This window comes from Rhodofomes roseus (genome assembly GCF_022264815.1).
Source record: "Rhodofomes roseus strain CIRM-BRFM 1785 chromosome Unknown C8Q71scaffold_27, whole genome shotgun sequence".
In the NCBI taxonomy this organism is placed as follows: domain Eukaryota; kingdom Fungi; phylum Basidiomycota; class Agaricomycetes; order Polyporales; family Fomitopsidaceae; genus Rhodofomes; species Rhodofomes roseus.
In genome coordinates, this window is record NW_025952983.1 from 483,007 (window position 1) to 496,120 (window position 13,114).

The following is a 13,114-nucleotide window of genomic DNA, read 5'->3' on the forward strand; positions in this document are numbered from 1 at the left end:
GTTTCCAGAACTCATATGGGATACCGTCAAGGCCGCTTGCTTTCCCTGTCTGGGCTTTCTTAAGTGCGTTCTTGATATCATCAATGCTGATCTTGGACTTGAGAGTTTCGCTGTCTCGAGAGCTCAGGAACTGCTGAATATTGTTTGTGGCCACAGAGGTTGCCGTTGCGCGTGTATCATCATTCACTTTATCGTCATCATCTGTTTGAAGTGAGTCGTGGTATTGACGGGCTAGTTCCGCCATATCCGAGGAGCGTTTAACATGGTTCTGGGAGCCAGGTTTCCGCAGTGCGTAGATTACGTCTCTCGGACTTTTTTCTTTATTGATGTTCGACCAGTACTTAGTAAGGGTTTCCGCATTAAGAGCATATCGAGCGGCTGTGGCTTCTCGGACATGTTGGTAACGCTTCCGTTCAAGTTCTATGACTCGGTCTAACATAACCGCAGTTTCGGTTTGTAGCGGCACCGAAGCGTTGAAGGCTGGGTCGGCTTGGATTTTATCGATTGCGTCAGACAGTTTAGTGATCGCCGCTGTAAGCTTCGGAGCTTTCTTTTTCATGGTGGTCCTTGCTAATGCGATCGTTTTGTTCTTGAAGGTTTTGTGAATAGTTTGAGCATTTTGTTCAGGTAAGCGTGTTCCGCCATCATGCAGCTCTTTCATTTCTTTCAGGGCGCGGTTGCCTATGACCTTTATATTGTTCATAAATGATCGGTCTTGTATCAGAGCAATGGGCAGCGTCCAGCGTCCTTTACCGATGAATGGAGTTTGTGTTGTGCTGAGCATGGCGGAGGCGAGCCTATGATCTGTAGGTATACCGGAGGATTGTATTTTCCACACTTGTGATGATCGCAGTATCCTCTCGGTCACGTATATACGATCTAGGCGCGAACGAACGTCAGAGGCGCGTTGCGGGAAGGTGAAGTCACACTGTGTAGGGTTAGTCATGCGCCACCCGTCTTTCATATGGAGTCTGATAAGCATCTGTTTTAGATGTTCTGTTGCGGATGGGTTATCCTCACGTGGGGGGAGTCGGTCGATGGGCTCTTCAACAATGTTGAAGTCTCCTAGGAGTACGTCGGGGAGCTTATGTCTATGATTAGAGTAATATTCTTCAATATTGGTCCAGAGTTCCGAGTTAGCAGTTGCGTCGTTTGGGGCATAGACATTCAAGACTGTAAGGTCTTCTTCTTTATGCCAATGTATGGTCGTAGTCATAGCTCGCCCAGGTATAATAGTTGTAGTGTGATGATAGGCCGTATCTACAAGTTCTCTATTGAGAACTAGAGCCACGCCTCCCACGTTGTCGTCATTTGTTTGTCCGGATACAATAAACATTCGTCTTCCGTATAGACGGTGTAGTTGGTCAATGGTTGTACTATTAAGATGTGATTCTTGTATTGCAAGAATACCGATCTTCTCTGTGCTTAGTAGCTGGTTAAGTGCATTCCATTTATTGTTAACGTTGCCTGTCAGGTTACCTCTACCGTTCAAGTTCAGCGTAGCCACATTCAGCGTGGCTCGCGTATTACGGCCTTTCTTATGTTTTGTCGATGCCCCATGTCTGTGATTACTCGAGCGCGTACCATCCTCCATTTGTGGTGTTGCTAATACATCATGGAGGGTTGCCCTGCCGTCCGATCCTTCCGACGATTCATTGAGAGTCATTCGGGCAGGAGGCGATGTCGTCCCTTGTCGTCGGGAGGGAGTGTTACCAGTTGCCATATGAACGTCCGTGGTGTGGTGTTTGTTGTTGTGATTGTGCGCCGCTGCTATCAATCCCGCCGCTACAGCGATCCACGACGGGAAGGGACTGCTCCTGAGCCCCACAGGTGACATGCGCGTTCCTCATGGGTAGAGGAAGTATGCTTAAGCCTCTCGGCGGGGCAAGTCTCCGAGTGCCCCTGGGTGTAAGGAGAAAGTGACGGATTTGTTGGTTCGTGCTAATAGGCTTTCCTGTCCCGCTTTGCAGACGGTCAGTAAATGTGGGCCTTGAGCGCGATCTTCCGTTTTATCAACTTGGATGCACATACTGTTGATAGTTTCGATTTACTCAGTCTTTGGTTGTTTTTTCTTTTTCATCACCTGACGGTCATTGCATCGTAGCGTTTGTGTTTTGTGCATAGATGAGATTTTTAGGCGAAAGTACTTGTGATTTTACAACGTGGTGATACAACGTAGTACGACTCGAGACTAACATATTCAGGAGGTAGGCAGAGCGTAAGAGGAACAGGGAACAGTGGTCGTACTACTTAGAACAAGATAACAGGAGGAGCATGCCAGTGGGTCGGATAGCAAGATGACGTTCAGAAGTTACCATTTCCTCGACCACGGCCACCACGGCCGCGTCCGTTGCCACGGCCATTGCCACGACCATTGCCTCTGCCATTCGTAGCATTTTGCTGCGGCGGGGGTTGTATCATCTGCGGGGCCTGGAGGGGCGGCTCGTGCCAACCAATTGTCCGACGTACCGGACATGCGCCCGTGATGTGACCGAGCGAATGGCAATAGCCACACCAGACTCGGCTTGTGAATGGCTCGGGGTGTCCAGCGATGCTCGAACCAAACTGGTGGCGTTTGAAATGGCTGCTGAAACGCAGCCAGTCGCGACGGTCCGATGTGGGTGGCCTGACGTATATGACCGCAACAGGTTCTGTTGTGTTAGTAGTAACACGACAATGGATTATGTCGACATCAATTGAGTCGAGGATGGCGTTCAAGGCATCGATCCTTGTTGAGCCGCTCCATGTCCCGCCGCGTGAGATGTCACGCGTCAGGACGTCGTAGGTAGTGTCGAACAAGTCAGTATCGAGAAGGGCTCGACGGATGAGCTCCTCGTACTCGGCTTTGGTCTGCGCACCGAATCTGTAAATGAATCGGAACATACCACAAAGATGGGGATTTGTATCGCGCCAGAAGTCGAAGTGGAGGGTTACAGGGGATGAGTTAAGCCAACCAATATTAACAAGAGCCATGATCTTTGATAGAGGAATTCCTCGCGCGAGGTACCAGAACGGCTCCGTATTCATCCCATGAAAGCCGGCGATCGAGTAAGCTGGGAGGATGAACGTTCCGGGGATCAGCAACGTGCGTCGGAAGACGTCTAGCATAATTTCTATTCGTGTACTGACCCCGGGTTCTTCAGTGCCGTGGAGGGGGATCTGGACGGCTAGGACGGCCTCCGCGGCGTCGAGGGCGTTCCAGGATTCGCGTTGTCCAGCGGCCATGCCGCGTCCCCTCCAGACAGTGCTGTCGCCTTGCACCTGGCGCCAGGAGCCGGAGGGAGGGACAATGAAGTCGGGGTCGAGGGCATCGACGTCGAAGGGGGCCTGAGCGTCGTCAGGGTCGTCACTGCTCAAGCTTGGGGAAGGGCTAGGGGCGGGGGCAGAGCGATGTTCTCGACGCTCTCGGCGAAGGAGGAGACGACGGATACGGCGACGAGTGTGAGAGGAGGATGTAGGGACAGGAGTATCAGGGAGTCTGGTGGCGTCGTCCATCTCAACTTCAGGAATCGAGGGCGTTTGCAGCGACAGCCGCGTGGGGCCATCACCGTTGATGCTGTTGTTGCCGACCTCTGACCAGTGGTGACCGCGAGGAGGCGCAAATGGGGTCGCAGGACGTTGAGTCCGACGGGAGACGGGCGTGCGCGGCGTGCTGGACGGGAGCGAGGAGGGAGGAAGCGGGAAAAGCGGGAGGATGTCGCCTAGGTAGGAGAGGTCGTCATCGTCGTCAGAGGTGTCGATGGATGCCCGCATCCTGAGTCCGCTGTGACGGCGCCCTGACGTAGAGTCGCGGCGCGGGGTCTGAGGAGACTCGTTGCTTGGGGGGGCCAGGAGCGCCTCGACAACGTCCGAATCAGGGATGACTGTAAAGTTGAGGTCGGACGTGCTGTCGGCATTCGAATCGCGGCTCTGGGAGGTAGATGGTTCGTTCGTGTGCGCGTGGTTGTTTGTACGTAGCGAGGGTTCAGAGGGGCCCGAGTTGGACGCGGGGAGAGGGGAGGCAGCGGGGGTGGACGTCTGCGCGCGTACGTTCTGCTTACGCGTTTGGATAGAAGGGGAGTCCTCGTTACCGAGGTCTTCCTCTACGCGGCGGCGCTTGCGGGATGCGCTGCCCGATTCATCGGTCTCCATGGGCTGGTCCTCGAGCACGGTGCGGTGTATTACGCTGGGACGTTGTGTGTTGGTCCCAAGACGGCCGGCGGTGGCCTTGGCCTTCCCTTTTTTATGCGACACGACAGTCCATCCTGTCTGCTGGTCGACTGACTCAGTGGCAGGGCGGACGTCTATTCGTTAAGTTAGTGGGATGAGCTGGCATATGGGAGCATAGTGCCTACCCCGGCCGCGGACATTGGTTTCAGTAGCTACGGGGGCGGGAGGCGATGGCGACGCAGGGCCAGTTGGGACTGTGTGGTTGCCATTGGCTTTTGCCTGGGTGGGAGACCCAGCGACCGCGGATGCATAGGATAGGCCAGGGGAGAGCCTCGGCGACTGCGACGACGAGGTCATCGCTCTAACGGTTGTCGGGCTCTAGGGTCGGGTTAGCGTTTTATAGCGTAGTCATCTTTAAGCCTCGTTTTTGTTGCTTACTTCGTTCGAGGTCAGTGTGCGGCCGTCGCGGCCGAGGGGCGGGGTCGATGCGGGAGCTTGGGTCATACTGGTTTTCAGAGAGACGAGCAGGTCGAGTTGGAAGATGAGCAGATAGTAGCGGGAAGCGAGTAAGCGAGTAACGAGCAGAGACTGAGGAAAGGTCACAAGAGTGATGCCGTTTCTTCGAAGTAACTTTGTTATTTAAGGCGCACTGGCGATGCGTTTTGATTGGTCGAGAGACTTGTTCAGATTGAGTTGTCGTGTTATTTGCTTCGCGTAGGCTCCGGCTAGTCAGCTGCGTAGAGAGTGGTGGGCAGTGTCATGTAGCGCGTGTATGCCGACGAGAGGAGTCTCGAATTTTAAAATTTTCCAGACGTGTGGGCTGACGCAGCGGGAGAATGAGACAAGGTAGAGGTAACGGGCGTACTGTTTTCGGAATCTTATCGCCAGGCTGCCCATCATTGCAGCGCGCGATCGCTCCTTCCAATCCTGAGTTTGGCGAGGCCGTGCGATGAGACGTACTGTCGGTGCATAAAGGGGCTAATTTGGTGGCTCTCTATGTCATTATGTCTTCAGCTCCATCAGGGTTGGAGGAGCTGCTGTTTGCGCCGTAGCATATGTCATTTTTGCGTGTAGCAAATACCGCGATGACATCCCGGTATTCTGGTCGTGGCGTTAATTTGAAGACGAGTTCGCCGTTGTGGGCGGTGCCCACGGGCTGAGGCCGGAACCGCCGGAAGATGGAGAGTCAGAGAGGCCGGGAACGTTAGCTGGGGAGACAAGCATCGGGCCGCGGCAATAGGCCACGACGGGACATCTTACGAAGTCATTCGAGCGCGTCACAAGTCAGATCTATTTAACTCCGCAAGCCGTTACATGCCAGGACGTACGGGTACCGGGGCGAACAAACCGGACGGAGGAAGATGCTACTCGTAAGGGTTCAGTCACGGATTAATTCCAACGGGGGAGGGATGTCTCGCGCGTCACATATGTCCTCTAGACGGCCCGAGATGGAGACTACTTCGCGCATCACAGACAGCTGGTCGATCCGGGCCTCAGCCAGGCCGCGGTGGAGGTGGCCGAGTTCGAGGCGGAGGACCTCTAAGGAACGGTCCGTTGCGGCGAGGACGCGGTCCCAGTTGTCGGTCGAACCGCGGAGGGAGGAGAGGCGGAGGGGAGGATCGTTATACGACGGAGGAGGAGGAGGTCGGGCTTCTTCCGCGGTGGCTTGCTCCCTCTGAAGCTGGTCCGGGGACCAGGGGATGGTCGCGTATAGGAGCGGCGCCTCGTTCTGCTCAGAGCGGAGGTTGAGGAACACGCGGTCCAGGTGCTCGATAAGCTCGCAGACCTCGGGGATACCGGACGGAAGGGGGACGCGGGCGTCGCCGTGAGCGGTCGCTAGGGCATACGACTCGAAGAGCATTCGCTGGGGCAATGCAGACGGGTCAGGAGGGATGAGGAGAGCGACGGGGCGGACGAACCACGAGCCAGCGGGCACCATGAGCCCACGCAAGCCAGGCAGTGGCGTGCTCCACGTCGAACCGGGGCTCGAACGTCCCTTCGTACCGGAGAACATCGACAAGACGGAGGTAGCGAGCGGAGTGCGACGAGGTGGTGGGGTTCGGGGGCTGCGCCATCGGTATAGGAACGAAGGCGTGAGTGGGGAGAGAAGGGAGGGAGGGGGCAGACCCGGAGGGAAGGAGGGCGGGGCACGTGAGCTCGGCTGAAGGAGGATAAGTAGCGAGGCGGAGGGAGCGGGGGAGGACACGTAGGACCCACTCTCGGACGCGGACTAGGACTCGGACTCGGAGGCTCTCGACTCGGGCAGACGGCTCGGAAGGAACTCTCTATATTTCGCTCTCGTATAGACTTGTCTTCTCGACGATACACTCGTCGCATACACCTAATATCACTACCCTTCCTTGACTAAAAGTCTACCCTTCCTCCTTACCCTGTACGGAGGGAGCCGAACTCAAAAGCACACACCGTGCGTTTTTCTTTATTGCGCTCGACGTGGTCCGGGTTATGCGTTTGTTCGAGGTATAGGAGTAGTCAGGTTTACAAGTAGCTGAGCTGTTGGTGTGGGCCGATACAAGTTGAGGAGGTTGGGGGTGAGGCAGCGGTGGCGTGTCGTAGGCGCGAAAGCTCTTCGCTTGAGAAGGATAAGGGCGCTTCTCTGGGGCACCTTACTGCCGTAGAAGGTATTGGGCGCTAGATTTGGTATGATCGGCTTGGTGGCGTGTATTTGTAATGAGAAGGTCGTTTGGGCCGGTGGTGGATGGCTAGCTATTGGTTCGGCAATGTGCGTCGTCTCAGCCTTCAATTTAGAGTTCTATGATCTTCTTGGGATCGGTCCAGCGTGTCGGATATAACACGCTGCTAGCCTATCTACTGTGGATCGCATTACAAGGTGTCCGCTTCGTGCGTCGTCACTTCTCCACCTTCTTCGCTTTCTCCAGGCCTAGACTCTATGAGCTCCTTTGTTCTAGGGTTCTTCGCCATGCGTGCGCGCAGGCGCCTGATAGCGCTAGGGGTGATATCGAACTCGTATGGGTTAGAGCCGGGATTTTGGAAGTCTGGTTTGTTACGGAATGCAAGGTGTGGTTCTGGGAGGAGTGGGAGCGTATGGTAGACGAGTGTGTGTGTATATCCGTCTAGGTCGCAGAGGCGGGCCCATGGGATCGGTACTTTGATTTGTAAGCCGTCCTTGCTCCCGGTGAGCCGGAACGTGACCCAGTGACGCATGAGGGTCACGGCTTTGGAGACTCGTCCGGTCTCTATCACGTGACTGCCGGTGTGGAGGGTTATCACGTGGCCTCTGGCCAGCTGCCTGCTAGGCTGGCTCTTAACTATCCACGTCTCTCGCCGTCCATCTTCATCGCGCTCTGGCTGGGGTTCGACGAGGATGTCAACCTCGATGGAATAAGCGGGCTGGTACGAGGTGCGTATTCGGGATTTCTGCGGTTCAGCAGCGAAGACGGTTGACGACGACGTTCCAGGCCGAGTTATATGCTGCCCATCGTGGTATGCTTGTACTATGGGTGATTGGGCAGGGATGCGAAGTGATTTTCCAGATGAGAATGCGAAGAACATCAGGTAAGGTACGAGCGTTTATTTCATGGGGGCCTACCCAGATTATATAGGCCATAACTTGTAGGAACGTGTAGTGCATTGCAGGGGTAGGGTCGACCCGCGGGGGTCACGGGTAGGGGTACACGAGGGTAGGGGTACGGGTAGCCATTTCCATACCCCCGTACCCGCCTGTTACCCGTTATGGAAAGTCGTGCCGCCGGCCTTCGGGGACTCACCGCCAGCTCAGATTTCGATCTGGGGCTATTGCCCTTTATAGCCAACCAGCTCAGGTACCGGTAGAATAAAATATACATTTATCAAAGGGAATGCTGCCGTAAGCCTGAGTCACCGTCACAAGTACTTATTGCCTCAGCCTTCCGACTTTCCCCTCTCCCGAGCCTACCCACCCACCATGTCTGGGAACCGCGTCAGCAACAGACCGAAAGTGCCTACCGAGAAGCGAAGAGCAGCGGAATCACCTACGAGAAATGTGAAGACGTCGAAGAAGCCGCGCACCGAGAGTACCGACACTCAGCCGAGCACGAGCGGCAGCAACCGCAAGGCTACAACGGGCCCGAGACTTTCGACAGCTTCAACAGCGAGCGTGAAGGCCGCGACGGCGAGCGCGAAGGCTGCGACAGCGAGCACCAGGCCATCGACAGCGAGCGCGGGGCCATCGAGATGGCACTCCGTTGAGATCGAAGATGTCGAAGATGTTGACGAGCCTTTGTCGTCGCAGAAGGGGAGCGAGCCAATTGTGCTAGAGTCATCAAGCTCCGACGGCGAAGAGAGCAGCACGACGAAGTCTGCCAACGGTGGAGACGACCTTGACGAGGAGTCAGCCGAGCAGGAACTAGGTTTGTTGTCAACGAGCTGCTGTAAAAGTGCACGGCTCACCCACCTTGTAGCCCGTATGCAGCGGAAGTGGACGGCGCCGGTGTACGCATTCTTTAAGCCGGACATTGCCATCGAATATGTTGATGGACGGCGCCTGCATGCCTTCCGATGCGCGAACACCGGTTGCAAGCACGATGTGCGACGGTATTTGGCCTCGAAGGATGCAAGATCAACCAGTAATCTGAGGAAACACGTACGGAAATGCTGGGGTATAGAGGCTCTTGAAGCCGCGGACCGGATGTCGACGTCGTCGAAGGCAAAGGACAGTATCGAGAAATACAGGCGGACGCAGAACTTGAAGGTAGCGTTCGGTGCGGCAAGCAAGAAGTCGTTCCGCTACTCGACTATTCAGCACACGCCCACGGAGACCCGGTGAGTAGACAAACGCACCGAGATCAATTCCTCCCACCCTGATGCATTGCCCAGCGCGGAGATCGTGCGTTGGGTGGCGGAGAGCATGCGGCCCTTCAACATTGTGAAGGACCGCGGGTTTGAATCCTTGATGAAGACTGGCCGGCCCGAGTACAAACTGCCGTCGCCTACGACCGTTGGACGCGATGTCCGGAAGGTGTTCGGGCGTGTGAAGGAGCGTGTCGGGCGCTGGTTGCAGGTAAGTACAGAATAACCTATACAGACAGGGGGTGTATTCACGCACCGACAGGATTATGACGGCGAATTGAATTTCGCAACCGATGCGTGGACCTCGCCGAACCAAAAAGCAATGGTGGCATTTACGGTCCACTTTGAGCATCAGGGCGCGCCGATGACCATGGTCCTTGATGTCATCGAGGTTGCGAAATCCCACAGCGGCCTGAATCTTGCGACCGCATTCTCCGACATGATACACGAACTGAAACTCGACACAAAGGTTAGCTCACAGCTGTCGCATAACACATTGAGACTTACTCGCGCGTGCAGATGCTCGGCGTGACCTGCGACAACGCGTCGTCGAACGACGTGATGATAGAAGAGATGGAGGCCATGATATTGTCGTTTCGGGGCGCCCGCGCACGCAGCCGGTGCTTTTGTCATATCATCAACCTGGTGGCAAAGATGGTGCTACGTCAGTTTGAGCCGCCCAAACGCAATAAAAAGAAGAAACAATCAGCGACAGACCTTGACGAAGACGAAGATCCAGACTTGGAAGATTGGGACAAAGAGCTGCAAGAAATGATGGAGGACCTCGACTTTGACGACGAGGATGAGAATGCGCAAGGGGCGGATAGTCTCGATGGCTTCTATGACGTCCGTGATGATCTGGACGCCGCAAGCCGGGCCTCGATGGAGGCAGAGGTCCGACCAGTGAAGATGATGCTGCTAAAGGTAAGCTTGACGTGTGGATGCCTTGAATTAGTTACTCACCTTTGTTGTATGCACCTCTCCGAAGCTCCGCAAGATCTCCATGGCCATTCACCACTCAACAACGCTCCTACTGCCGACGTGGAGGAAGATCGTCGAGGAGCTGAAGATGAAGGCGCGCAAGCTCCCCCGCGATGTTCGCACGCGGTGGAACTCGACGTTCAGGATGCTGGACGTCGCTCTTGAGTATAGGGCCGCGATAGACAAGATGACGGAGGCGCAGGCAAACAACCTGCGCCGGTGGGAGCTCGATGAGAGAGAGTGGACAATCGCCGCGCAACTGCGTGACGTGCTACAGGCGAGTCACCATTAGTCACATTGTGGGTCCACTGTTGACTTACCGTATATGCTCTACAATGCCTCTTTGGGTCGCTGCGCGCTCATGCCCTCTCGTCCCCATCTTGCGGTCGACCTGCTTCTCCCGCCCTCCCACTGCGGCTGCGCGGTCTCACCGCCCACTTGCTAACCCACTGTCGACACGCTTGCCATCGTCGGCTTGCCATCTCCGACCATCCGCCCGGCGCCGACTCGTTCTCCCACCGCACTTGGCCCTGCGCCTTTGACTCGCGGCCTTCGGTTGTCAACACGTCGCCCGGCCGCTGCGACTCGCTGTCCCGCCATGCGCCCCGACACACCCTCGCGTTTCGTGGCGGTGGTCAACGTCACGCGCTGCCGGCACGAACAGGTATTCTATGACGCCACGCACTTCTTCTCGCGCGAGGGGAAGGACGCGCCAGGCCTCACCGATGTTATCCCAGCCATGGATATCATCGACAAACAGCTCGCCACTGATGCCCTCAACCACGCCCTCGATCCCGCTATTCGTGTCGCTGTGAGCTTGGGCAAGCGCGCCATCAATCGCTACTATAACAAGAGCGACGAATCAGCGGTCTACCGTATTGCAATGGGTAAGCATCGCGTACCTCATGCGATGTGAATGTACTGACGTTCAGTTCAGTTCTTGATCCCCGCAACAAGCTCCAGTATTTCCGTGACAACGCGTGGCCAGACGAATGGATTACGGACGCGCGGTTCTTGGTGCGGCAGGCCTACGACGAGGATTGGAAGGGCCATGGACTACCGCGTGAGCAACCAGAGGACATGGACGAACCACAGGTGTGTTTTGATGCTACTGTATACCTCCCACTTCACTTACTAGCCGGTTGTCGTTGCACATGTAGCCGCCAACGGGTGTGCAGCCCTCAGCGTCGACCAAGAAGCAAAATATGTTCGACGCCGCGCGCGCAAGCCGCAAGAAGACTGCGGTTCCCATCGCCGATGAACTCGACCATTACCTGAGCTCCGATCCCGATGCGTCCATCGACAGCGCGCTTGGCTGGTGGACTCGCGATGAATCACGGGCGATGTACCCAAGTCTCTCCCGCATGGCCGTTTCGTACCTCACTATTCCTCGTACGTAACACATTCATTGTCATTGATCACAAATCATGGTAACATTGACCACTCTTCTTTCTGCAGCTACATCTGTCGCGGTTGAGCGGCTCTTTAGTAAGGGCCGAATCTTTATCTCACACCTGCGAAACGGACTCTCCGCAGAGTCTATCCGGGCGCTGATGTGCCTGAACAACTGGAGCCACCTCGGATTCATCAAGGACGAGGACGTGAAGTCTGTCACGCGCGAAGATGCTTCCAACGATCCTCCCGAGGACGTGGAGGATGTGTGGGGCTTCTCGGAACCACACAACAATGCTATATTTTTTGTTTGATGTCAGATATCCCCTGTATATAATATGATCTTGAGCTCAAACCCGTGCTGTACTCGTTTGTACCCGTGACCCGCCGTGACCCGCCGTACCCCCGTGAGACCCGTGCCCCCCGGGAGGGTAGGTGACCCCTGCGGGTAGGGGTACGGGTATATGCCCCGGTACCCGGGGGTATACTCGTGCAATTCACTAGGAACGTGACATGTCATACGGGCGTTTGTAGGATGTCCTAGGGCATAGAGTCATAGAGCATGAGGGGACATATTGGTATGCTTGGGCTGAGCGTAGTGTGGCATAGATGGAACATATTGGTATGCTTGGGCTTTTGTGGACGGGGCAGCCGTCAGCGTGGTTTTACAGTTATCATTTGGCTTTATGGGACGCGTTTGATGTGCGCGTGATCGTTGCAGTACACGTGTTTTGGTCGGTTACTTGGCGGTTATGCGTGCCGGACTTCTAGGCGCTCGCAGCCGGGCCGGGTCGGGTGGGCTTGAAGACGTCTGCATAGCCTTAGTAGCTGTGTGAGCTCATCGTGTCCGGTCTTCAGCTCACACTTTTGTGTGTATAGTTATGTCTTTCACGGGTGGTTTTTGGGAGTGGGTGCGGGATTCTGGGTCGAGAGTGGAGGAGAAGAACTCAGGTGCGTTTCTAAGAGGGGTCCGTCATCATTGTCAGGCTCGGTGTTTGACGGCGGTGAGCGGGGGTTTTTAGCTAGCACACTCTAGGGGGATGTAGCGGTCATGGTAGTCCTCTTTGGTCAGCTGGTAGCTTGAGTCGCGGGGTACGGGTTTCGTGGGAGGGGAGGCAGCGTGTGAGGTGCGTTTGTAGTGTGTTTTTTTTTTTTTTTTTTTTTATGTAGTTGCCATCGGCGTCGTCAGGCTCGGTGTCGACGACGGCTAGAAGATACCCAGCGAGGGGCACACATGATGACTGCTTCGGCTGGTTAGAGCAGTATACGGGGTTCTGTGGGTTTTAAGAGGGCAGAGGGCCTACATATGGTCGCCGAAGGGCTAGTGTTATGTGACCTCGGCATTCTACAGGATAATACAATTCTTAAGGACCTCTAGCTTGTCTTTAGCTACCACTCCTCGACGGGAGGTGGAGGTCATATATACGGGGTTGGGGCATCAGGCTATTGTCATAGCCGATGGTCGGGCCAGTACAACGACTGTTGCGGAAAAAACTTTCCAGCCCGCGACCTCTAGTCTGGTGTCCACCAGATGTCGTTATAGTGCAGTTGGTTTCGCCTCCTAGGAGGTTACTTATCCCCTGGACCACGTAAAGGTCTGCACTGGACTCGTCGACGACGAGCCCACCCAGGGGTGCTGTCAAGACACCTCCCGTGTACGGCCCAGACGGCTCCTCCAACTTGTCCCGCTGCGAGGTGTCGAGGAAGGTGCTGTGGCGGTGTCCGGACGCAGAGCATGGGCCCAGAATTGTAGCGCGTACATTATGGCTACGGCCACACTGTTTCC

The 13,114-nt window shown here is 55.7% G+C and overlaps 4 protein-coding genes across 4 annotated transcripts; 1 reads left to right on the top strand and 3 right to left on the bottom strand.

Moving 5' to 3' along the window:
* Positions 1-2,304: 2,304 nt before the first annotated feature.
* C8Q71DRAFT_862013 (uncharacterized protein) lies at positions 2,305-4,653 on the bottom strand (the record flags this gene model as incomplete). The annotated part of the gene is made up of 3 exons (XM_047927977.1): positions 2,305-4,283; positions 4,335-4,527; positions 4,588-4,653. The coding sequence occupies 3 exons, from the start codon at positions 4,651-4,653 to the stop codon at positions 2,305-2,307; spliced, it is 2,238 nt and encodes a 745-aa protein (XP_047774442.1).
* Positions 4,654-5,425: 772 nt separating this feature from the next.
* C8Q71DRAFT_910924 (uncharacterized protein) lies at positions 5,426-6,224 on the bottom strand (the record flags this gene model as incomplete). The annotated part of the gene is made up of 2 exons (XM_047929109.1): positions 5,426-6,013; positions 6,069-6,224. The coding sequence occupies 2 exons, from the start codon at positions 6,222-6,224 to the stop codon at positions 5,528-5,530; spliced, it is 642 nt and encodes a 213-aa protein (XP_047774443.1). The 3' UTR covers positions 5,426-5,527.
* A 766-nt stretch (positions 6,225-6,990) lies between these two features.
* On the bottom strand, positions 6,991-7,680 carry C8Q71DRAFT_727086 (uncharacterized protein; the record flags this gene model as incomplete). Its single annotated transcript, XM_047921818.1, has 1 exon — positions 6,991-7,680. One exon carries the CDS (start codon positions 7,678-7,680, stop codon positions 6,991-6,993), a length of 690 nt encoding a protein of 229 aa, XP_047774444.1.
* Positions 7,681-10,648: 2,968 nt separating this feature from the next.
* On the top strand, positions 10,649-10,998 carry C8Q71DRAFT_674841 (uncharacterized protein; the record flags this gene model as incomplete). Its single annotated transcript, XM_047919699.1, has 2 exons — positions 10,649-10,823; positions 10,874-10,998. Coding segments are annotated over 2 exons (300 nt in total), but the record flags the coding sequence as incomplete, so codon positions are not given.
* Positions 10,999-13,114: the final 2,116 nt, after the last annotated feature.